Source organism: Bos grunniens, chromosome 14 (genome assembly GCF_055505025.1).
Source record: "Bos grunniens cultivar Pamir isolate PY7600 chromosome 14, Bosgru_T2T1.0, whole genome shotgun sequence".
In the NCBI taxonomy this organism is placed as follows: domain Eukaryota; kingdom Metazoa; phylum Chordata; class Mammalia; order Artiodactyla; family Bovidae; genus Bos; species Bos grunniens.
In genome coordinates this window covers 5179139-5205319 of record NC_141178.1, presented here as the reverse complement: position 1 = coordinate 5205319, position 26181 = coordinate 5179139, and the positions used below count along the sequence as shown (strand labels likewise).

Sequence of the window (26181 nt, the reverse complement as noted above, 5' to 3'; positions counted from 1 at the left end):
GTACCTATGGATTTCTTTGGAATATTCTAACAGGGCTTGGGAAAACTTCTACATATGTGCTTGCATCCTTGATGGTTTTTAAGGAATAAACTGTTTAAATCAGAAGAGCAGAGTTCAGTGTAGACTAAACTCTTCAGTATGCAAAAGCAGTCCAAAGATTATAAGCTTCGAAAAATGTCCTGTGAGGATGTTACAGGTGAAAGTGGAAGGAACACAAAGGGGACATTTGGATTTAGTGCCGATATTAAGCTGAAGGGTGACGTTTGTAAGCAGAAAAACTGGTGAAAGTAAATGAGAGGCGTGTCAGGATGTAAACCACAGATGCTCTTTAAATTGTACATCTTTCTCTATATAGCTTTCTGCTTGTGGTCGTAAACAAGCACACCCAAGCTACCTAATCGAATAAAGGGTCATAATGGTTAGGATTCAAGCCAATTTTGTGCCTGAACTTTAAACAAATTACCATTCCTATATGAATGTTAAACATTCATGTGATGAATTGTCATGTAATCATGAAATAAAAAGGGACTTATCTCTTCTCAAATAGGTTGATTAATACAGTAGTTCAACTTAAAGTTACTTTTAACAAAGTATCAGTCAGCAGGCGTCTTAACTAGACACAACTTAGCAACTGAACAAAGAAATAAGAGCAATAACTGACAAAGCGTAGCCTATTTCTATCCCTCTATGTGCTTCTGGGCAACCTGAGACTCTAAATCTAAAATAAAGTAACCTAAGGGTCAATACCTTAAGAGTTCCAAAAAATAGCAAGAAGAGATAAGAAAGCCTTCTTCAGCGATCAATGAAAAGAAATAGAGGAAAACAACAGAATGGGAAAGACTAGAGATCTCTTCAAGAAAATCAGAGATACCAAAGGAACATTTCATGCAAAGATGGGCTCAGTAAAGGACAGAAATTGTAGGGACCTAACAGAAGCAGAAGATATTAAGAAGAGGTGGCAAGAATACACAGAAGAACTGTACAAAAAAGATCTTCACGACCCAGATAATCACGATGCTGTGATCACTGACCTAGAGCCAGATATCCTGGAATGTGAAGTCAAGTGGGCCTTAGAAAGCATCATTACGAACAAAGCTAGTGGAGGTGATAGAATTCCAGTTGAGCTATTCCAAATCCTGAAAGATGATGCTGTGAAAGTGCTGCACTCAATATGCCAGCAAATTTGGAAAACTCAGCAGTGGCCACAAGACTGGAAAAGGTCAGTTTTCATTCCAATCCCAAAGAAAGGCAATGCCAAAGAATGCTCAAACTACCACACAATCACACTCATCTCACATGCTAGTAAAGTAATGCTCAAAATTCTCCAAGCCAGGCTTCAGCAATATGTGAATCGTGAACTTCCTGATGTTCAAGCTGGTTTTAGAAAAGGCAGAGGAACCAGAGATCAAATTGCCAACATCTGCTGGATCATGGAAAAAGCAAGAGAGTTCCAGAAAAACATCTATTTCTGCTTTATTGACTATGCCAAAGCCTTTGACTGTGTGGATCACAATCAACTGTGGAAAATTCTGAAAGAACTAGGAATACCAGACCACCTGATCTGCCTCTTGAGAAATCTGTAGGCAGGTCAGGAAGCAACAGTTAGAACTGGACATGGAACAACAGACTGGTTCCAAATAGGAAAAAGAGTACATCAAGGCTGTATATTGTCACCCTGTTTACTTAACTTCTATGCAGAGTACATCATGAGAAACGCTGGACTGGAAGAAACATAAGTTGGAATCAAGATTGCCGGGAGAAATATCAATAACCTCAGATATGCAGATGACACCACCCTTATGGCAGAAAGTGAAGAGGAACTAAAAAGCCTCTTGATGAAAGTGAAAGTGGAGAGTGAAAAAGTTGGCTTAAAGTTCAACATTCAGAAAATGAAGACCATGGCATCCGGTCCCATCACTTCATGGGAAATAGATGGAGAAAGAGTGGAAACAGTGTCAGACATTATTTTTTTGGGCACAAAATCACTGCAGATGGTGACTGCAGCCATGAAATTAAAAGACACTTACTCCTTGGAAGGTAAGCTATGACCAACCTAGATAGCATATTCAAAAGCAGAAATATTACCTTGCCAACAAAGGTCCGTCTAGTCAAGGCTATGGTTTTTCCTGTGGTCGTGTATGGATATGAGAGTTGGACTGTGAAGAAGGCTGAGCACCAAAGAATTGATGCTTTTGAACTGTGGTGTTGGAGAAGACTCTTGAGAGTCCCTTGGACTGCAAGGAGATCCAACCAGTCCATCCTAAAGGAGATCAGCCCTGGGATTTCTTTGGAAGGAATGATGCTAAAGCTGAAACTCCAGTACTTTGGCCACCTCATGCGAAGAGCTGACTCACTGGAAAAGACTCTGATGCTGGGAGGGATTGGGGGCATGAGGAGAAGGGGACGACAGAGGATGAGATGGCTGGATGGCATCACTGACTCGATGGACGTGAGTCTGAGTGAACTCTGGGAGTTGGTGATGTACAGGGAGGCCTGGCATGCTGTGATTCATGGGGTCGAAAAGAGTTGGACACGACTGAGTGACTGATCTGATCTGATCTGATCTGATCTGAAGGGTCAACACTGACTATTGGTCATCTTGAGACAGACTAGTCTGGATCCACCAAGTCAGTCCTTCTGCAAACAGAATCAAGTGAAGATTAATGGGTATTTGTTGACAGTGGAAAGTCAAGGAAGAAGACAAGCACTGGAAACAAACAGATCTAGGTTTAAACCCTCGCCTGACCCAATGTACACATCCACTTACAAGCATTTATAACCCTGCGGAGTTGTCTTCAGTTTCTTCCTGTGTGGAATACAAATGTTGATGCCTGATTGGCTTATTGTGAGAATTAATGATTTGCTGCACATAAGCTTTTAGCATAGCATTTGAGATATCCTGGACCCTCAATAAATGCTATCTTTTCAAAGTTCCCTTTACGTAATAATTCTTTCCACTTACTAAAGTGAGGAATGGAAACTCAGGTGTCTTCCCATTCTATGTCTGAACCGGTGGGCTGTCAGCACCCAAAAGGGGCAGAAAACGTGGCTCTGATAAGCCTGGCTAAGAGCTGTGACAGACCCACTTCCTTCAGAATGCCCAGGGAGCTCACAGTACGCGAATATGGAAGGAGGTATGACTCCCAGGCATGGAAAGCGTTACTATGAAGGCTTTTTTCAGGTTGCGTTTCCTCTGAGCACATTTAGCGCCTTGGAAATGCAGACCTAGCCAAGATCTGACACACATTCATTACTCTTCTTTGCCTCCTTGACAAGTCCTGTGAATCTTCTCATCATTCAACAGCTGGCAAGTCTCACCTCCGTGCAGGCTTCAGCTGGACTTAAGAGGATCATGGGCAGAGATGGGAAACGGGATCAGCCACCTCCTGGCTCGGCCAGCAGGGCCTTCAGCGGAGATGGAGGCAAAGAAAGCAACTAGATGTGGAGGCTGGAGCCTTGGCTTCTCCCTGGTTGTGGTGAACCTCTCAACTTCTCTCAGCTGCAAAATGGTAACTCATTGTATAGGATTTTTATGTATGGTGTTGATGGTAAAATAATATGAAAATGCCCTATAAATCATATGCGTGTGTGAGCACTCAGTCATGCCTCACTCTTTGGGACCCCATAGACTATAGTCCACGAGGTTCCTCTGTCCGTGGAATTTTTCCAGGCAAGAAGACTGGAGTGGGTAGCCGTTTCCTCCTCCAGGGGATCTTCCCAACACGGGGATCGAACCCTCATGACTCTTAATCTCCTGCATTAGCAGGCATGTTTGTTTGGGTTTTTTCCCCTATATAGAACTATACTAAAGAAAGGCTTCTATTTGAATATTTGATGTGTAAAAAAGTATTGTGCTGTATGTAATTTCAGTCTTAATAAAATGTTCTCCATTTATGGTGGCTCTAGGGAGAAGGAACTGGCAACCCTCTCCAGTGTTCTTGCCTGGAGAATCCCAGGGACAGAGGAGCCTGGGGGATGCTGTTTGTGGGATTGCACAGAGTTGGACAGAGCTGAAGTGACTTAGCAGCAGCAGCAGTGGTAAAGAATCCACCTGCCAATGTAGAAGATGCAAGAGACACAGGTTCAACCCCTGGGCCAGGAAGATCCCCTGGAGTTGGAAATGGCAACCCACTCCAGTATTCTTGCCTGGAAGAATTCCATACAGAGGAGCCTGGCGGGCTACAGTCCAGGGGGTTGCAAAGAGTTGGACACGACTGTGCTCACACATAAAACAAATCTCCATCTGTGAATTCCAATACTGCTCAAAAATGAGGAACTTTACTCTCATCTTGTATGTATTTGAAATGTACTGTCATCAATAATATATTGAGTTGGCCAAAAAGCTTGCGTTTTTCCCTAAGAATTTACAATATACTACAAACTGCAAACCCAATGTATTACAAATGACTCAGTTCAGTTCAGTCGCTCAGTCATGTCCAACTCTTTGTAACCCCATGAATCGCAGCACTCCAGGGCTCCCTGTCATCACCAACTCCCAGAGTTCACTCAGACTCACATCCATTGAGTCAGTGATGCCATCCAGCCATCTCATCCTCTGTCGTCCCCTTCTCCTCCTGCCCCCAAACCCTCCCAGCATCAGAGTCTTTTCCAATGAGTCAACTCTTCGCATGAGGTGGCCAAAGTACTGGAGTTTCAGCTTTAGCATCATTCCTTCCAAAGAAATCCCAGGGCTGATCTCCTTTGGGATGGACTGGTTGGATCTCCTTGCAGTCCAAGGGACTCTCAAGAGTCTTCTCCAACACCACAGTTCAAAAGCATCAATTTTTTGGCGCTCAGCCTTCTTCACAGTTCAACTCTCACATCCATACATGACCACAGGAAAAACCATAGCCTTGACTAGACGGACCTTTGTTGACAAGGTAATATTTCTGCTTACAAATGATTAGTGGTTCTCTTATCTGATTTTAAATTAACATCATGATATTGGTTCTGATCTGCCTGTAAATATGCAAATTATTCTCCTGAGTCAATTCCTGTTGCTAGTATTGCTTGAGTGTCCAGCAAGGGTAAAAGCTGGGAATCTCAAATGCACAATCCTTTTTAACTGGAAATTCAAAGCATCATGTGTGATAACTCAGCCATATCTTCTACTAACATGAGAATAACCGGGCTTGGTTTTGCAGAAGCTAAGATTTTGATATTTCTCTTCAACAATATAAGAGAATAAAGCAATTGGAATTGACCTTACCTTTGTGAGCTTTAATAAACGATACCTTTTTTTTAACATGCATATACTTCCTGATAGATAAAGATGATGAAATAGTGGGCTGAGTGACTAACACACATGCACAAGGGCAGAGACTTTCTATAAAAACCCTGCGAACTGCGGTTTCAGTTGTCTATCGCACACTCAGTTACAGTCAGTTATTCCAGGTATTGTCTTTGTTTTCAGGAAAAGAAAACTAAGTAGAAGATCATGGCAAGTCCTGACTGGGGATATGATGGTGAAAACGGTAAGCATTCTTCTGCTCATGTAGATCAAATAACGGCTTCTTCCCTTTTCCAGGAAAAGAGATATTGAGCACTTAAAATAACGGTAAAGTCATAGATTAATGGTTTGAAGTGCCTTTGACTTACACCAGCTTTGCATACGTTTTCAACAGTCGTCCTTAGGGCCCATGATGTCTACAAAATGTATTCTGCCTCTTTTCTCCTCTCTGCCTCTCAACCTCTCTCCCTCCCTATGTATAGACAGGTCTATTGCTAACAGCAAAATATGTACAGTCTGATCCCATAGACTATGAGACTTCTGTCGACAAAGACACTACTTGCCAGTGTGGCACAGAAAAGGGGCATTCTCACACCTGGGATTTCCATTAAGCTAACCGGAATACCATTTGAGATACCTGAATAAATCCTAATCTAGTAAAACTATATTCCTAAAACTTGGACTCAAGCATTAGATCAGTTTTGATTGTAATCATGTTCGTCCTGGTAGGTCCTGAACACTGGGGCAAGCTGTACCCCATCGCAAATGGAAATAACCAATCTCCTATCGACATCAAAACCAGTGAAACCAAGCGTGATCCCTCTCTGAAACCCCTCAGTGTCTCCTACAATCCAGCCACAGCCAAAGAAATCGTCAACGTGGGACATTCCTTTCATGTAAACTTTGAGGACAGTGATAATAGATCAGGTGAGCCAAAAGGTCCTTCTAATTTGTGTCTTTGACTTTACTGGGGAAATGTAAACAGTAGGGCTTTCAGAAACATGAACACCCATATGCAGTGGGTGCACACGGGTAGCATTGATGCCATCTACTGAGGTGTCTTGAAGTTTAAAAATATTTCCAAGTGTTAAAGATGATTCTGGGGACTCCCAGCTCAGTCTTTTTTCAGCCCTTCTCCTTCTCAGTGACTCTATTCCATCTCTTCTGGTTTCCAATATCTTTATGCTAACTTTACACCCTCTGAATAAACAGTACTTTTTCACAAAATTCTGGAATCATCATGAATATAAAAACTGAAAAGGCAAATATTTTCTAATTGAGATGAGGTTGGAGGAGTGCATTAGGGAAGAAATACAGATCCCGATGAGTATATTTATTTTTTGTGGCCAGGAAAATGGATCCATAACAATGAATTGCTTCAGTTCAGTTGAGTTCAGTCGCTCAGTCGTGTCCGACTCTTTGCAACCCCATGAATCATAGCATGCCAGGCCTCCCTGTCCATCACCAGCTCGTGAAGTGCTTGGGTACCAGTACCAAAAAAAAAAAACCAAAAAACTGGTCTTGGGTGTATCTTGCATGGAATCATTCTGTGCACAAGTATTTTTGTCTAGCTTCCCCTCTCTCTATTAAATCATAGTATCTGAATTATCTTCATCTCCCAGAATCTAGCATACTTCCTCGCTCACAGGAAAAATCTCAAAACTGTTTACTGAATAATTTACTAAATGACAATTTCATAAATCAGCTCTACTGTCAAAAGGCAAAGTTAGTCATAGCACTTTCCTTCAAGGTTCTGAGCCTAAGTTTTAGACATCTTGGTGCTACGTCCTTTGTTAATATTGGATTAGGTCTGGTACTACGTGTGTTTTATTACTCATATGGTTGGACAGACTCTCTACAGCAAAATGATCCTTCAGTGTTAGAATTTTAAAAGTGACCCTACCATCCTGCTGGAACTTTCTTTTGGTCCCTGGCTAGGGATTCTCAGTAAAGCTGTCAGAATACCCTCTTGTATCTTGATCAGTTACAAGATACATGCAGAGTGATTTGTTACTAAAAATAAATTGCTAGATATCTTAATGCATACTGTCCATTACTGTCTGTTGAAAGAATGAATGAACTTATAAACTAAAGCAGAATCAAGGAAAGAGCTCTAATCCTAGAATTCACTCATCTTCCAATATGTTTTCCTGAAAACAGGAAAAGATAAAATTATAGCCCATGTGCTGAGAACCATGTAACTCACACACCATCTGAAGGTGCTCCGCACCTCTGAAGCCCATCATTGTGGACACGGGGAAAAACCAACAAGGCAGAAACTTTGGACTACTGGTTATTTTCATTTCTACTCGCCCCAATTTAATGTTAATTTGTATTAAATGCAAAGACAAGCTGGAGCTCATGACTGTAACACTAATAGCAGTTTCCTTTTTCTTCTAGTGCTGAAAGGGGGTCCTCTATCTGAAAGCTACAGGCTGCGGCAGTTCCATTTTCACTGGGGCATCACAGATGACTGTGGCTCTGAGCACTTAGTGGATGGAGCCAAATTTTCTGCAGAGGTAATGTAGCGTAGTACGTGAGGGAGAGCTACACAGAGCCCTCCCAGAAGTAGCACCCTTATAACATGTGGATGTGTGTTAGTCGCTCAGCCATGTCCAACGCTTTGTGACCCCATGGACTGTAGCCCGCCAGGCTCCTCTGTCCATGGGATTCTCCAGGCAAGACTACTGGAGTGGGTAGCCTATCCCTTCTCTAAGGGATCTTCCCCACCCAGGGATCAAACCAGGGTCTCTTGCATTGCAGGCAGATTCTTTGCCTGTCTGAACCATCAGGGAAGCCCCCCTTATCACTTAAGACACAATTTCAATGGCCCAAAGGAATGAGCATTTTGAGGCCTTTAAAGAATTCCCTTGCTCATTTAAACTTAAACAGTGACACACTGCATTTGGCAATAGAGAAGAATTTTTCACATGAGGGAGGCAGGTGAATTTGCAGTCAAACTCCTGGGCCTCAGAATCTGCTTTCCTTTCAGAATGTCTCAGAAACTGCTGCCTGACATCAGGCTATCCTCAAGGGGAGTTGCTGCTGTCCTTTTAAAGCTCTGAGCCCAGGGGGAACACACCATCATTCTCTTCTCATTTAAAGGTTCGAGTGTGCACACACCCACAGCAGAGGTGTAACCAGGCCGAGGCACTCCATTAAGATTTGACTAAGAGGGCCAGTTTAACCTCAGGAGTCATCACAACGAGTAGCATACTCTAGACGAGGGTTTGGGGCTCCCTGGCAGCAGGCCACTACCCTCTGCCCTCTTGACTTGCCTCCACATGGAAGTCTGTGATTCAGTTCAAGACATTCTGCCTGTATATCCACAGTAAAATCAAGAAAATGTGCATCAAACTCTCAACAGAGGGTATGGAGACTGAAAACAAAAAACTTTTGTTCTTTGTATGCATGACTATTCAATAAGTTTGTACCAGCACAGACTGGTTGGCTTTTTTGTTTTACTCTTGTAGAATGAATCTGTAATACACATAGTTTTGCAACATGCTTTTTTTTTTTTTTTTTTCCATTTCCCAATGATCATGATCATTTTTCCAAGTCAGTAGGAATTCCTAAGGTCTGTACGGTATTTCCATGTATGCATATGTTAGAATTTATTAACTAACTCCTACATAGGAACAATTGCAATGCCTTTCACATTTCATTCTGCTGTTGTTTTTTGTTCTTTACAAAAAAAATGGGCAATAAATACATTTGTACAAATATCTTACACACCAGTGAAAGCAATTGTGTAGGGCATTTTTGTAAGAAGGATTCTTAGGTACAGAGTATGTGTAGTATTCATTTTGATAGAAGACTTGGGAATAGTATACAACTAAAACTTACTTTATGTTACACTAGAAAGTCAGGCTAGGTACTTTCAATGGTGCAGAAATCTATTACATGTTTTGTTTTTTTCCTATTTATTTTTCATAAAATTGAAAGTGGACTGAAATCAAATGGGCTGAAAGTCTAAATTAGTAATAGTATTACGTCTGGGGGAGGATATTTGGTTGTATCTAAGAAATCTGGCAGTGGGTGATGGACAGGGAGGCCTGGCCTGCTGCGGTTCATGGGGTCACAAACAGTAGGACAGAACTGAGCGACTGAACTGAACTGAACTGAAGAAATCTGAATCAATGAATCTCTTATCTAATTTGAGAAAAGTGAAGTTAATCCAGGCTGGAGGTGACAGGAACTCAGTCACTAAGTTCAGCGTATGAGAGAGGGTAGGAGGGAGGGTGGGAGGGAGACCAGGAGAGGGGAGTGGTGGGGAGAAAGACAGAGCAAAGACAGAGAGGAGATGTGTGGGTGGCAGGGAGCAGACTGCTTTGGTTTAGAGTCATCCAAGCGACCCGGTGATCACTTGACATTAGGTGGTCAGAAAAAGACTTTTTCAGGAGTAGCATTTGAGTTCAGCCATAATTCAAGTCAAAATCCTGCCATTTTGACTTGACTTCCCAGAGGAAAATCAGCAGTTATGCAAAGCCTTAAAGCTGTGGACTAAGTGCAAAGGTCACATCCACGCGCTGCGTGGAAGGATGGATGCCAATCAGTGGAGAAGAGTAAGAATGAATAACTGCAGTTTTCAGTTGAGCAGTTAGATGGAAGGTGATGCCTTTTCCTAAAGCAGGAAAATGAAATGGATCTGGAAAAGAGAAAGTCAAGAGTGCTAGTTTAGCTGTGTTAAGTTTGAGATGCATATCAGGCATCCATGTGGAGATATCAAGAAAGCATCAGGAGACGTGCACACGCACTTGGATATACAGGTCTAGAGTTTCACAGAGAAGGTAGGCAGGGGATGCTGGTTTGAAAGGTGTCTGGATACGATCAGGAGAACCTGCCCTTGGCCACCACTCCAGACATCTCAGGAGCCCCTTCTCACAAAGTTACCGGGTACCTCAAGTTAGAAAATTATTTCAGTTTTTGTCTCCAAACTAGTTAGCCAGAAATAGTTGATCTTCTCACACCTTACAGAGAGGTGTCTGTCTTTTGTTGTTTTGTTTTAAGAAGTAATATTGAATAGTTATGATATTGTGGGAAAAAGAAGTTCTACTTACTGGTTCCAGGATTTGCAACGTGCCCACTCTCTTCAACTCTATTTTCTTAAGAAAACCCTTCTTAAGAGTACAAACATAGCCCTTCCCATGCCCTGGATAAAGGGTCACACAAGTTTTGTCTACCCAAGCCAAGATGTATCTGTATATATCAACATGTTAAGGTCTAACCTGCTTTTTCCCTTCACCATGGTATGAATAACTGGTCCATCATGCTGTGATTTTTAGCTTCATTTAGTTCACTGGAATTCTGCCAAGTACCGCAGCTTCGCTGATGCCGCCTCGCAGGCTGATGGTTTGGCGTTGATTGGCGTTTTGGTGAAGGTGAGTCGTAGAGCGTCTCGGAGCTCTGCTAAAATTATTCCTTACCAATCAGACCGCAAACTAGGGTGAAATACAGCAGAGAGATGTTTGCGTCTCTCTTTTTTTGAAGTGTGCCCGTCTACTAGTGACTGCACAGGTGAGCAAGCAGGTCTCCGGTATATGTTTGTTCCGCTGGACTTTCCCCTCTTGAAGAGAGAAATACATTTCAGGCAGAGATGAAATGGGAGGCTGTTGACGGTGGCACTAATTTTTTTATTTTTCAGCTCATCTTCCACTTTTCTTCTAAACTTTCTACGTCACAGAGTCAGGAGTTTATCAATTTAATTTTCATCTGAAAAAAATATGAAGAGGACTTTTGTCCCATAAAGAAAGTTGAACTGATATTTAATATGGAAGATTCAAATCTTCTGTAGGGGAGTCCCTGAAAAGTCCTATACGGAAATTACTATTAAATTCAGGATATTTGGGTGACTAACTTTTGGAATTATAGTAATTCTAGTGAATCTTTATTGAACACTTGTAACATACCATTCATTTTACTGACTAGAATTAATAGAACAGGCCAAAGAGGTTTGCTTTTGTATTTTAGTTGTGCTAAATTCCTGTATTTTGACTTGCATATCTTTTCTTCAGTTACTGGTTTTAATTTTTTTAAAAGTAACTAAATAGGATTTTACTTGGTAACCATTTTTATCTCACACTTTATTTTTTTAATCTCCAGGTGGGTCAGGCCAACCCAAACCTTCAGAAAGTACTTGATGCCCTAAAAGCAGTTAAAAATAAGGTAAATAGACTCATTAAGTTAGTTTAAATCAGAGAACAAGAATCTACAGAACCTCAGAAATCATTTAATTGCATATTTGATGTGAGGAGTAGGAAGACCTGAGCAAAACCATCAATCGGAAAATCAAGGTGCTGCTTACACGTTCCTGGTTTCTGAGGTCTCTGAGCAGTGATTTATTTGGGTTTCACTTTTCATGGTTACCGCTTATCTATTTCAGCAAGATGAAGCCTGTAGAAGAATAGTTTTCATAGCCTTTTCATACATCATAACTATGATGCCCACTGTCAGCTTAGAAAAAGATGGGTTGTTCTGATATATTTAACCTTAGCTTCACCGTTTTGATAATAAAGAGTTAAATCTTGTCAGAGATTTGCCATTGTCATTCACAGTTTGTAGAACTATCATACCTTTATATAAAATAAATCTAGTTCATGTTGAGTCCAAAAAAATTACACTTTTATAAAGTGAGAAAGTTTACAGGTAAATAAGCACTCAATTCAAGAATGTAAAAGATGATAAATGAAAAGAAAGTAGAAGGAAATGATTAATTAACATGAAGTAAAACATTAATAAAATAAGAAAGAAAATGAACAAATACAGGTAAAATTTTTTCAATAAAGTGAAAAACTAATTCTTTGGGGAAAAAACAACCAAAAAAGACACTTTTGGCACGTTTAATGATGGGGGGAAAACAGAAATACAACAAATTATTACAAATAAGGAAATGGGTCATAACTCAAGATGCATTAGAAGGTTTTAAAAGAGAAAAGTTTGTACAGTGGACCCTAGAGCAACATGGGTTTGAACGGCACAGGTCCAGTAACCTGTGGATTATTTTTCTGATAAATGCTTGCTCTAGCACCACACAATGGTCCCTTAAATGAACCTGCTGATGCACAGCCACGATTATGAGGGACGACCATAAACTTAAGTGCGGATTTCTAACTGCTCAAGAGGTCAGCACCCCAACCCCTACATTGCTCAAGGGTCGGCAGTACCACACTACATAAACAAATTTGAAAATTTAGATCACATAGATGAATGTCTAGGAAAACGTAGAGAAACTGACTCAAAATATGTTGAAAGTCTAAATAGACCAATAATATAAAAAGAAGTCGAAAAGAATAGTTTAAAAAAAATGTACCTAGTAAAAGAAACCCTAGGCCCAGACCACTTTATGGGCAAATGTTACACAACTTTTAATAAACAATCGTACCACTTTGAACTAAACTGCCTAGATTAGGGGACCAAAAAAACCTAATTCAAGGAATTAATTTAATTTAATGAAACCTAATACACAAACTGGGTAAGAACACCACAAAAAGGATATCATAGGCCAATCTTACTTAGCAGTGTAGCTAAAAGGAATATTAAAATAGATTACAGAAAATCGTATTCAACAGTATGTTAAAAGAGCCATGCTTTCAAACTAGTAGAATTTACCAAAAGCATGCAAAGATGATTCAGTATTAAACTACCTCTCAATATAATTCATTACGTTAGCAAATTTCACTTGTTAGATGCTTGAAAAATGTTTGATTAAAATTCAATGTCCATTCCTGAAGAGTAAAAGAAAGAAAGAAAAATATTCCTCTAAAATTTAAACTGAACTTAAGAAAGAATATCAACTAGAAATTTGAAACAAGCATCTAACTTAGTAGTGAAATATTTGAAGCATTTTCATTTCAATCAAGAATAAGACCAGGGTGTCAATTGTGACCACCACAAATGAACATTCCAATTATTGTCCATTCAATGTAGTTAAATAAGGAAAGAAATGAGTACATATTAGGATAAATATTAGAAAAACAGAGACAAAGCTATCATCAAGTGTGCTGCTAAGTCACTTCAGTCGTGTCCGACTTTGTGCGACCCCACAGACAGCAGCCCACCAGGCTCCGCCATCCCTGGGATTCTCCAGGCAAGAACACTGGAGTGGGTTGCCATTTCCTTCTCCAATGCATGAAAGTGAAAAGTGAAAGTGAAGTCCCTCAGTCGTGTCCGACTCTTAGCGACCCCATGGACTGCAGCCTACCAGGCTTCTCCATCCATGGGATTTTCCAGGCAAGAGTACTGGAGTGGGGTGCCATTGCCTTAAGTGTAGAGGATATGATCATTGACATCCACCTGGAAAACTACAAAATCAACATAATTAATACACAAGTTCTAATCAAGTTGACTACATAAAATATTAACATATGAATATCAATTTATTTGTATATACCAATATGACCAATCAGTAGAGAAATAAGAATAAAGAATATAGATGATAAACAAATGTTTAACCTCTGCTTATACTTAGCCAAATGAAGGAGGAAGAAGATCAGTCACAATTCTATTGTAGTGTATTTTCAGTCATCTGTTACTTTTTCTGTTTGTATCTACCAACATGTTGCTGTTTAGTCACTAAGTGGTATCCAATTCTTTGTGACCCCATGGACTGTAGCTCACCAGGCTCCTCCATCCATGGGATTCTTCAGCAAAAATACTGGAGTGGGTGCCATGTCCCTCTCCAGGGGATCTTCCCCACCCAGGGATCAAACCTGTGTCTCCTGCATTAACGGGCAGCTGAGCCACCACAAACATACCAGTCATGCAATACTATATAGTAGAAAAACTGATTAAATTCTTTGCTAAGACCTATCTACCAAATAATATGTATGTCATATGTGCAATGATGTAAATATTTTACATCAGGGCATAATGATACATTGCTTATCTTTTTCTTTCAGAACAAGAAAGCTCCATTCACAAATTTCGACCCCTCTGTCCTCCTGCCTCCATCCCTGGATTACTGGGCCTACTCTGGTTCACTGACTCACCCTCCTCTTCACGAGAGTGTCACCTGGATCATCTTTAAAGAGACCATCAGTGTGAGCTCGGAACAGGTAGAATGTCAGAGGGGCATGTGCGGGAATTGGAAGTGCAAAGCAGGAATATCAGTTCAATTCATACTGAGGGAAATTATTATTTCCATTCGATTTTGGAGAGTTCCCTTTTCCTTTCAACTGAAAAGATTTATTAGTGACACCAGGTCTATTTAATAGTCAAAAAGTAGAGTGTATTTATAAGCACTTTTTTTTCTTTATGTAGAGATTCAGAATTCCTGCTCTTCTTTTCACCTTAATAAGGAAAAGTCCAACCTCTTCGGGGAACTGTGACTCTCCAGTGGCATACCTTGATCGTTGACGTTGGTTATTCATTCTTTTTTAAAGCTTAAGCTCTTCAATATTCTGTAAAATATCTCATTAACTATTGTTTATAATTATGATAAAAACTGCCATTGATTGAGCAGCTCTTTTCATCAGGTGCCTAACATACATTCTATCAGTCAAGTCTCACAGCAAACCTGCAGCGTGACCTGTTGGTATTAAGCTACATGCCAAACGCCATTCTAAGAACCTTATCTGTGTTGAGCCATTTAGCCTTCACCAAAACACAGTGAAATAGTACCATTTGGAAACGTAGGCGCCAAGCAGGGAAGTCTCTTACCCAAGTGTGAGAAAGCTGGAATGCTAATCCAGTCAGTCATCGATAATTTAAGCCAAATGCTTGGTGCAAAGACATGTGGAAGTACTGTTGGCTTCCTCCCTTTCCATCAGTGAAACCATTGCAGTCTTCAACCTGATTTTCTAAATAACACTGCATCAATCATATTAGAAAAAAAAAAAAGTGTTCTCTGTGACATCAATAGCTTTTCCTTCTCTAAACATGTTATCCTTCCCTCAAGCTGGCACAGTTCCGCAGTCTGCTGGCAAATGCTGAAGGCGATAGAGAAGTCTACATCAAGCAGAACAACCGACCACCCCAGCCTCTGAAGGGCAGGACAGTGAAAGCTTCATTCTGAAGGGCCCAAGAGAAAGCTCATCTTCCCTCAAGAAGCACAGCTCTGCTTCTGACATAATCCTACAAAACAAGCTTTAAAAACACGTTTATTTCAATACTAGCAAGACAGCCTGCTTGCGAATTTACTCTGCAGAATGCAAAATCTTTTTCTTCTTTCTGTTGAGCTCAAATAGTAATCTGGAAGTTCACTAAACTTGAGCTTAAATTCAAATCTATTGCATTGACTTCCTTATCATTGCAATTAAGGCATACTTGATTTCTTAATGACTTTTATCCCTTCCCATTTTATTCCATTTAATTGGACCAAAAATCATTTTATCCCTTTCTTCTTGCATATTATGTACTATACTTTTAAATGGTATTAGGTTTCTACTCTATTTACATTCGAGAATCTTAAATGCTTTCATTTGCAACATTATTCTGATGCAATATCAGGTCTATTACTCAAATACAATGACCTAAGAGCAGCTTGAGATGAAATGTTAAGAATTCATTTGCTTACTCTTGAAGACAAATATGCAGCTACGATGACAACTGGATTTTATATTATGATGAAATAAATGGCCCAACATTGCTACCGTTTGCGTGCTCTATTATAAACACCATGTATCTCCTATAAGAACTGACACTTCTGGTTATTCCTCCACCTGTTAGCAAGGCCAGTGGGGCTGTTCCATCATTATAACTAGTTAGCCTACATGAAGAATCTGTACGTCAAATTTGGAAGAAAAATCACCTGTGACTTATTTTTAAAAATAATGAAGGAATCACTTGACTTAGAATCATATAGAAACATCACATAATCTTTTAGTCTGGTGTGTACTTAACCTGAAGTCAGTTCTTTCTGAAGCCATATCTACACTCAGAATTCTACAAATCTTGTGTCCAGTGTTTAGTTTTGTGATTTACTTATTTTGCTTCTTTGAGAAATCATAATGGTGATCAAAACCCACATCCATTCCCATGTTCCAGTCTTGTCTAATGTCACAGAATCAGTCAAAACTTCTCATGTAATCATGGTTAAAAAGACAGACAAACCAGATTCTTTACTGCTCTGAGGGCAATAAAGTTCCTAGGAGACATCTTTGTACCTCAAAATCCTAGGAGACATCTTTGGAAATTTTTATTTGGAGCCCAGAATTTAAGTGAATCTTTATTAAAAAATGGCAGGGCCAAGGAGCACTTCATTTATCTCAGCCCCCATAAGCATTCTAAAGAATTAAATACTTTCTTTGCAAACCTACTCTGACTGTGTGTTTTAATATATATTTGCCAGATATTGAGAAGGCCTGAAACAGGCTTGATAAAATTTTCGGCTTAAGTTATCAAAGGTCAACATGAGGGCCAAAGAAAGAGGAGTATGATTTTAAGAAATACCTTTGCAAAAGAGGCTCAGGACCTATAACGTTTGAAAGTATTTTCTGAAAATAAACTGAACAATTTAAAAATAAATCTCATGGCAAGGATAAGAAAAGGACCTGACTTGATGACCCATATTTCTTTTTTAAGAAAGTTAAAAATGGATTCCAGGATTTAAATACGTCTGTAAGTCTTAGTATGGAAAGGGCAAAGAAGTGACAGAAGATATATGATGGTCATCAAACTTTATCCCTTAGCTAAATGCCAGTTGGAAAGCATGGTTCCCGGTTACTTGCTTCTGCCAGAATTTCCCATATTTGGCAGGGCTCGCGAGGTGCATTATGGGAGCTGTCCACGTTTCTCTGAAGTAGCCGATAAAAGCAGCTGCTGAGAGGAGGCATGTGGACAAGACATCGGATCACCTAAGCATACAGCTCGAATGTTTCTTTGACTCACGTTCCTGTTTTGTGCCCTCTCCCTTTGTTGCCAACTTAGGTGGAGGATTTGAACGTCCTGCAAGGATTCTCTGTCTCTTCCCCGATGTTTGGCAGCTGACTTTCTTTATGCCAAATCTGCTGGGCTTCTACCCATCCAGAATAACACTGCCAACTGATGGGCTCAGCAATAGGTTTAAGAGTAGAAAGCTGCTTCTACTCCCTGGTGTCTTTTGTCTTAGGACCACCCTTTTCATAAATATCACGCTGAGCTTTCATGAAACCCTTTAATTAATCTGTGAGTCCAGGTACCTCCAGCTATTTTCTAAGTTATTCATTTCGATAAGCTTCAGCAAAATAACTCTGAAAGCATTAAATTCATCAAAGAGAATTAGGGCAAAGGAAGCGAAGGGGGGAAATGTTGAAAGATTTAATTTCCTGACAGAACTCAAAAGAGAAAATTGTCCTTTCTTGTAATTCTGGTTGTTCTATATTAGTGGTTCTTCACCCTTTGGCGATCATGGATTCTATAAATACGTGAGTAAAGCTATGAAACTTCTCCCTACCTCCCCACAAAATGAAAAGAATTCTACATATGTGAAATCTGACATAGATTTCTAGAGTATTTAGGGACTCATTCCCTTCTTTGGTTCCTCATAACAAAGTCAATCCTGGTCCCCAGGACGAGAGCCTGACTCTAAACTATAAAAAAATAACTGAGTTACCATGGACTCCAGGTCTCTATCTCTCTTCTTAACATTTATTTTTGCTTTTGTGCCTCATTTTTTATAACAGGTCTTTAGAGATAGAATACCAGTATATTTCCAGTATAGCTCATGAAATATCTCCTTGCTGTCTTTCTATTTTCAAAATATTATTTTGAGTTGGTATGAGGTCCCATTGTAAAAGAGATGAAAAATTAAAAAAAAAAAAAGATAATCCAAACCTCTATGAATTTGTTCATTTATTTGTGGGCAGACTAACCAAGAATTATAACGAGAATAAAAAGGCTTAGAAGGAAAAAATCTTTTGAGGAAGAGATCATCAGATAATAATGGGTTCAAATCACTCTGAAAGTCATCGACACTCTTTGTACCTAAGACCAGGAAAGCATAAGGAAATACTTACATTCTGAACATTATCTTCATGATTATCTATAAATACCAAATACTTCAGGCAGTTCAGTTCAGTTCAGTCACTCAGTCGTGTCCAACTCTTTGCGACCCCATGAATCACAGCAAGCCAGGCCTCCCTGTCCATCACCAACTTCCAGGGTTCACTCAGACTCACGTCCATAGAGTCAGTGATGCCATCTAGCCATCTCATCCTCTGTCGTCCCCTTCTCCTCCTGCCCCCAATCCCTCCCAGCATCAGAGTCTTTTCCAATGAGTCAACTCTTCGCATGAGGTGGCCAAAGTACTGGAGTTTCAGCTTTAGCATCATTCCCTCCAAAGAAATCCCAGGGCTGATCTCCTTCAGAATGGACTGGCTGGATCTCCTTGCAGTCCAAGGGACTCTCAAGAGTCTTCTCCAACACCACAGTTCAAAAGCATCAATTCTTCGGCGCTCAGCCTTCTTCACAGTCCAACTCTCACATCCATACATGACCACAGGAAAAACCATAGCCTTGACTAGACGGACCTTTGTTGGCAAAGTAATATCTCTGCTTTTGAATATGCTATCTAAGTTGGTCATAACTTTCCTTCCAAGGAGTAAGCATCTTTTAATTTCATGGCTGCAGTCACCATCTGCAGTGATTTTGGAGCCCAAAAAAATAAAGTCTGACACTGTTTCCACTGTTTCCCCATCTATTTCCCATGAAGTGATGGGACCAGATGCCATGATCTTTGTTTTCTGAATGTTGAGCTTTAAGCCAGCTTTTTCACTCTCCACTTTCACGTTCATCAAGAGGCTTTTAGTTCCTCTTCACTTTCTGCCATAAGGGTGGTTTCACCTGCATATCTGGGGTTATTGATATTTCCCCAGGCAATCTTGATTCCAGCTTGTACTTCTTCCAGCCCAGCATTTCTCATGATGTACTCTGCATATAAGTTAAATAAGCAGGGTGACAATATACAGCCTTGACATACTCCTTTTCCTATTTGGAACCAGTCTGTTGTTCCATGTCCAGTTCTAACTGTTGCTTCCTGACCAGCATATAGGTTTCTCAAGAGGCAGGTCAAGTGCTGTGGTATTCCTAGCTCTTTCAGAATTTTCCACAGTTGATTGTGATCCACACAGTCAAAGGCTTTGGCATAGTCAATAAAGCAGAAATAGATGTTTTTCTGGAACTCTCTTGCCTTTTTGATGATCCAGTGGATGTTGACAATTTGATCTCTGGTTCCTCTGCCTTTTCTAAAACCAGATTGAACATCTGGAATTTCATGGTTCATGTATTGCTGAAGCCTGGCTTGGAGAATTTTGAGCATTACTTGACTAGCATATGAGATGAGTGCAATTGTGCAGCAGTTTGAGCATTCTTTGGCATTGCGTTTTATTTGGGATTGGAATGAAAACTGACCTTTTCCAGTCCTGTGGCCACTGCTGAGTTTTCCAAATTTGCTGGCATATTGAGTGCAGCACTTTCACAGCATCATCTTTCAGGATTTGAAATAGCTCAACTGGACTGCCATCACCTCCACTAGCTCTGTTCATAGTGCTGCTTTCTAAGGCCAATTTGTCTTCACATTCCAGGATGTCTGGCTCTAGGTGAGTGATCACACCATCGTGATTATCTGGGTCATGAAGATCTTTTTTGTATGGTTTTTCTGTGTATTCTTGCCACCTCTTCTTAATAGCTTCTGCTTCTGTTAGGTCCATATCATTTCTGTCCTTTATCGAGCCCTTCTTTGCATGAAATGCTCCCTTGGTATCTCTAATTTTCTTGAAGAGATCTCTAGTCTATCCCATTCTGTTGTTTTCCTCTATTTCTTTGCATTAATTGCTGAGAAAGGCTTTCTTATCTCTTCTTGCTATTCTTTGGAACTCTGCATTCAGATGTTTATATCTTTCCTTTTCTCCTTTGCTTTTCATTTCTCTTCTTTTCACAGCTATTTGTAAGGCCTCCCCAGACAGCCATTTTGCTTTTTTGCATTTCTTTTCCATGGGGGTGGTCTTGATCCCTGTCTCCTGTACAATGTCACGAACCTCATTCCAGAGTTCATCAGGCACTCTATCAGATCTAGGCCTTTAAATCTATTTCTCACTTCCACTGTATAATCATAAGGGATTTGATTTAGGTCATACCTGAATGGTCTAGTGGTTTTCCCTACTTTCTTCAATTCAAGTCTGAATTTGGCAATAAGGAGTTCATGATCTGAGCCACAGTCAGCTCCTGGTCTTGTTTTTGCTGACTGTATAGAGCTTCTCCATCTTTGGCTGCAAAGAATATAATCAATCTGATTTTGGTGTTGACCATCTGGTGATGTCCATGTATAGAGTCTTCTCTTGTGTTGTTGGAAGAGGGTGTTTGTTATGACCAGTGCATTTTCTTGGCAAAACTCTATTAGTCTTTGCCCTGCTTCATTCCGTATTCCAAGGCCAAATTTGCCTGTTACTCCAGGTGTTTCTTGACTTCCTACTTTTGCATTCCAGTCCCCTATAATGAAAAGACATCTTTTTGGGGTATTAGTTTTAAAAGGTCTTGTAGGTCTTCATAGAACCGTTCAAGCTCAGCTTCTTCAGCGTTACTGGTTGGGGCATAGCCTTGGATTACTGTGATATTGAATGGCTTGCCTTGGAAACAAACAGAGATCATTCTGTCGTTTTTTGAGATTGCATCCAAGTACTGCATTTCAGACTCTTTTGTTGACCACGATGGCTACTCCATTTCTTCCAAGGGATTCCTGCTCAAAGTAGTAGATATAATGGTCATCTGAGTTAAAGTCACCCATTCAGGTCCATTTGAGTTTGCTGATTCCTAGAATGTCAACGTTCACTCTTGCCATCTCTTGTTTGATCACTTCCGATTTGCCTTGATTCATGGACCTGACATTCCAGGTTCCTATGCAATATTGCTCTTTACAGCATTGGACCTTGCTTCTATCACCAGTCACATCCACAACTGGGTATTCTTTTTGCTTTGGCTCCATCCCTTCATTCTTTCTGGAGTTATTTCTCCACTGATCTCCAGTAGCATATTGGGTACCTACTGACCTGGGGAGTTCCTCTTTCAGTATCCTATCATTTTGCCTTTTCATACTGTTCATGGGGTTCTCAAGGCAACAATACTGAAGTGAACTTTTTATAAAGTTATCTAGAATAAAACTCACACAAAGTCTATTAAGTGACTTACAGACTCTTGCAAACGCTAATCTTGAAGTTACATTCTGGGTATGTACTGGTGCAGGCCGCTGTGGCATGAAGACCATATTTGGCTTCCCCCACCTGCAATGTGAGAAATTCCTTCTGCTGTAATAATATTAGGGAGGCTGTGTCCAGCCAAGCAGGGTTCACTTTCTTAAATCATAGAGGTTTATCAGGTCAGGTAAAGTTTCATGATCATTTAATCTTACCTTTCATCACCCATTAAGGTGGAGCCTAAACTATATACTTCTAGATTTATGTGTCTGTAATTTTTGCATGTTTCTCCAAAATGAGGAGTAAGTTTACACCCCAGATAAAGCCATGTTTCTGAAATATAGAAGTTGTTGTTGTTGTTTAAACTGATGCAATATAGTCTCTCGAGCAGATATTATGAAGCAATCCAGAGATTGTCACCCTTTTATAGGATGAAGACTATCGAATAAATTGTTCTGCTTCCTGCAGCTCAGCTGCCCCTCTGAGGCCAGAGTCTTCCTTGAGCCCCTGCCCGTGTTTCTGCCCACCTCCCCCACGCAGCTTGGGTCTCTTAGCTGCTGGGGCTTTCTGCATCCATCTCTTGGCCATACCGAGAGTTCAGAGGGCTGCCTTCAGAGCCAGCAGCAGCTGTTGCTGCCAGTCCCGTGACCAGAAGCTGAAGACCCCCCTCCAGCCTTCTTTAGCTTCTCCCTCACCATGTACCCCTTGGCTGGCACTGCAAGCTGGCCAGTGTTCAGGGTAATTTAATAGTTTCACCTCGGTCACAGTTTATGACATATTGAACGTTGAAACATTTATTCTCCAGTTAGGTTTCGGGTTTCTAGTACTAAGATTAGAGCAAGTCTTAAGCAAAGAGACAGTATCCCTTTTCTAAAAAAGATGTGCCAAGACTCTGGCCCGTTTTCCTGAGAGGAGACGATTCTTAGCATAGAGTGTACCGCAGCCGTCCTCCTTGACTGAAATTACTGTCGTTCCGGCTCAGCTGCATATTCCGGTCGCCTCACATTGCTTGTTCTCAGCGTCACGAATGTCCCACGGAAATAAAGAGCAGACTCAACTCACTCGTTTATCCATCCCAACTTTTGACAAATAATTACTGAGGATCTGTTAAGAGTAGTGGAAGATTACTAGCGTCTTATCATCTGGTAGAAAGACAAGTACACACACATAACCAAGGTTTCCATCTGAAGTGTCATGAGAAAGGTATAAGTACACACACACATAACCAAGGTTTCCATCTGAAATGTCATGAGAAAGGTATAAGTACACACACACATAACCAAGGTTTCCATCTGAAATGTCATGAGAAAGATACAAGTACACACACACATAACCAAGGTTTTCATCTGAAATGTCATGAGAAAGGTATAAGTACACACACACATAACCAAGGTTTCCATCTGAAATGTCATGAGAAAGATACAAGTACACACACACATAACCAAGGTTTTCATCTGAAATGTCATGAGAAAGGTATAAGTACACACACACATAACCAAGGTTTCCATCTGAAGTGTCATGAGAAAGATACAAGTACACACACACATAACCAAGGTTTTCATCTGAAGTGTCATGAGAAAGATACAAGTACACACACACATAACCAAGGTTTTCATCTGAAATGTCATGAGAAAGGTATAAGTACACACACACATAACCAAGGTTTCCATCTGAAGTGTCATGAGAAAGATACAAGTACACACACACATAACCAAGGTTTTCATCTGAAATGTCATGAGAAAGGTATAAGTACACACACACATAACCAAGGTTTTCATCTGAAATGTCATGAGAAAGGTATAAGTACACACACACATAACCAAGGTTTTCATCTGAAATGTCATGAGAAAGATACAAGTACACACACACATAACCAAGGTTTTCATCTGAAATGTCATGAGAAAGGTATAAGTACACACACACACATAACCAAGGTTTTCATCTGAAATGTCATGAGAAAGATATAAGTACACACACACATAACCAAGGTTTTCATCTGAAATGTCATGAGAAAGATATAAGTACACACACACATAACCAAGGTTTTCATCTGAAATGTCATGAGAAAGATACAAGTACACACACACATAACCAAGGTTTCCATCTGAAATGTCATGAGAAAGATACAAGTACACACACACATAACCAAGGTTTCCATCTGAAATGTCATGAGAAAGATACAAGTACACACACACATAACCAAGGTTTCCATCTGAAATGTCATGAGAAAGGTATAAGTACACACACACATAACCAAGGTTTCCATCTGAAATGTCATGAGAAAGGTATAAGTACACACACACATAACCAAGGTTTCCATCTGAAATGTCATGAGAAAGATACAAGTACACACACACATAACCAAGGTTTTCATCTGAAATGTCATGAGAAAGGTATAAGTACACACACACATAACCAAGGTTTCCATCTGAAATGTCATGAGAAAGGTATAAGTACACACACACATAACCAAGGTTTTCATCTGAAGTGTCATGAGAAAGGTATAAGTACACACACACATAACCAAGGTTTCCATCTGAAATGTCATGAGAAAGGTATAAGTACACACACACATAACCAAGGTTTCCATCTGAAATGTCATGAGAAAGGTATAAGTACACACACACATAACCAAGGTTTCCATCTGAAATGTCATGAGAAAGATACAAGTACACACACACATAACCAAGGTTTTCATCTGAAATGTCATGAGAAAGGTATAAGTACACACACACATAACCAAGGTTTCCATCTGAAATGTCATGAGAAAGGTATAAGTACACACACACATAACCAAGGTTTCCATCTGAAATGTCATGAGAAAGGTATAAGTACACACACACATAACCAAGGTTTTCATCTGAAATGTCATGAGAAAGATATAAGTACACACACACATAACCAAGGTTTTCATCTGAAATGTCATGAGAAAGATATAAGTACACACACACATAACCAAGGTTTTCATCTGAAATGTCATGAGAAAGGTATAAAACAAATTCTACAGCCACCCAGAGATCTCTTCCAACTTGGGAGAATTACTAATTTCATGAAAGACTTCTTCAGGAAATACTTATCATCTGAGATTTACGTTAAATAATGGCTGGATTTTCCCAAGTGGATTTGTGTGTTTGGACTGGAAAGCTGGATGTCCCACACGTAAAAGCAGCACACAGCAAAGCCTGAAGGTGGAGAGAAACACAAAATCAATTTGAGGAGAACATATAATCCTGTTTTACTAAAATGTAAAGAATATAAAAGGAACTAGCAAGATGTAAGACTAGAGAAACAAGTTTGTAGCCCAGCCTTGGTGTTCACCTTTCATGAAAAGTATTGGGAGCTGTCGAAAGTTAACAGTCCAGAAATGAGCTGAATGGAACCAGGCTTCGGGGCAGTGGTCCTCACAGGAGGACCTGAGCTGCATTGAAGGGGACAGAGGCTCAGGCAGTGAGGCCTGGGGGGCTGCAAAGTCTTGTCAACAGGTGAAAGGCAATGCAAAGGGAAAGGCAGGAAGGCGCCAGAGGTGTTGTGGAGGCAGAATTTACAGCATTCACGTGTGGTGGTGATGGTGGTTTAGTTGCTAAGTCCTGTCTGACTCTTTCGACCCCATGGACTGTGGCCCACCAGGCTCTTCTGTCCATGGGATTCTCCAGGCAACAATATGGGAGTGGGTTGCCATTGCCTTCTCCAGGGGATCTTCCCAACACAGGAATCAAAACCAGGTCTGCTGCATTGCAGGCAGATTCTTTACTGACTGACCTATGAGGGAAGCCCAGCTTTCATGTGTGGAAACCTAAGGAAAGAGAGGGAATCGTGAGAAGTCCAGGCCTGGGGCCTGAGCCCCCACCCCCGGGCTTCGTGGCAACATTAACTGATATTCTGGAGGCAGGAGAGGGACCACGAGACCATCTGCAGGCAGGAACTGATCCGACCAGTCACTCAGTCAGTGCCGATCTCACAGCAGAAAGACTGAGCAGAGTGAAAGGTTGTTGCTGAACCGCAAAAAGATGCTGGGATTCTTGGCCTCCAGAAGAGAAGAATTCAATCCAGGGCCAGAGACGAATCTTGATCACTCAGAGGTTTTGTGCAATAAAGTTTTCTTAAAGTATAAAGGAGATAGAGAAAGCTTCTGATATAGACATCAGAAGGGGGCAGAAAGAGTGCCCCCCTGCTAGTTTTTAGCTGGATGTTACATAGTCACTAGCAGTCTGTTAATGAAAGAAAGGAATGTCTTAAAACTCAGAATAGTACCAGGAGTCTCCTCCATAAGATGTATTTTGGGATAATCTTGACACCAGAGGAGTCATGTAGGGCCATAACAACCATCGACTTGAATCTTGTAGGAGGGAAGATTACCATACAAATAGTTTCGTTTACACAGATTAGGGGAACAATGTCTGAGTATAACATAATGGTTTGTCAAGTCGGTTCTGAGCCATTAGGCAGAACGGACTTGAAGACAGAGTCTGGGGTAAATGCATGGTACATTACCATGGCTTAAGACAAACATCTCCATTAAAAAAATGCATTGGTTAACTCAAGGTTTGAGACTAGTTAACTTCAGGTGGAACCAGGTGTCATTATGGCAACACAGTATTTTAAGAGAAACCTTTTAAATTTGTATAGAGAAGGGGAAAAAATATAGTTTGTTTCCTCCTTCAGCTTAAGAGAGAGATAAAAAATGCCCAACACTTGCAGCTTATTTCCTCTGCTTGGAGACCCCTGGCCTTCCTGCCTGTTACCCTCTCAAGAGGAGCTCTCAGTTAAAAGAGGAACATTTTGTTAAAGGGGTTTGAGACAGACCAATGTGACTTATTTGTATACCACATGTCTATTTCCTGGAAGAAT

At 40.5% G+C, this 26181-nt stretch overlaps 1 protein-coding gene across 2 annotated transcripts; it reads left to right on the top strand.

Annotated features, from left to right (window-relative positions):
• Positions 1–5325: 5325 nt before the first annotated feature.
• On the top strand, positions 5326–15818 carry LOC147358980 (carbonic anhydrase 1-like). Of its 2 annotated transcripts, XM_086335230.1 has the most exons (7): positions 5326–5474; positions 5960–6157; positions 7631–7749; positions 10516–10611; positions 11333–11395; positions 14128–14283; positions 15126–15818. In XM_086335230.1, the coding sequence occupies exons 1-7, from the start codon at positions 5438–5440 to the stop codon at positions 15240–15242; spliced, it is 786 nt and encodes a 261-aa protein (XP_086191356.1). In that variant the 5' UTR covers positions 5326–5437; the 3' UTR covers positions 15243–15818. The 2 variants fall into 2 exon arrangements, with proteins under 2 accessions (XP_086191356.1, XP_086191358.1); XM_086335232.1 differs by lacking the exon at positions 11333–11395 and having other exon boundaries at positions 15126–15257.
• Positions 15819–26181: the final 10363 nt, after the last annotated feature.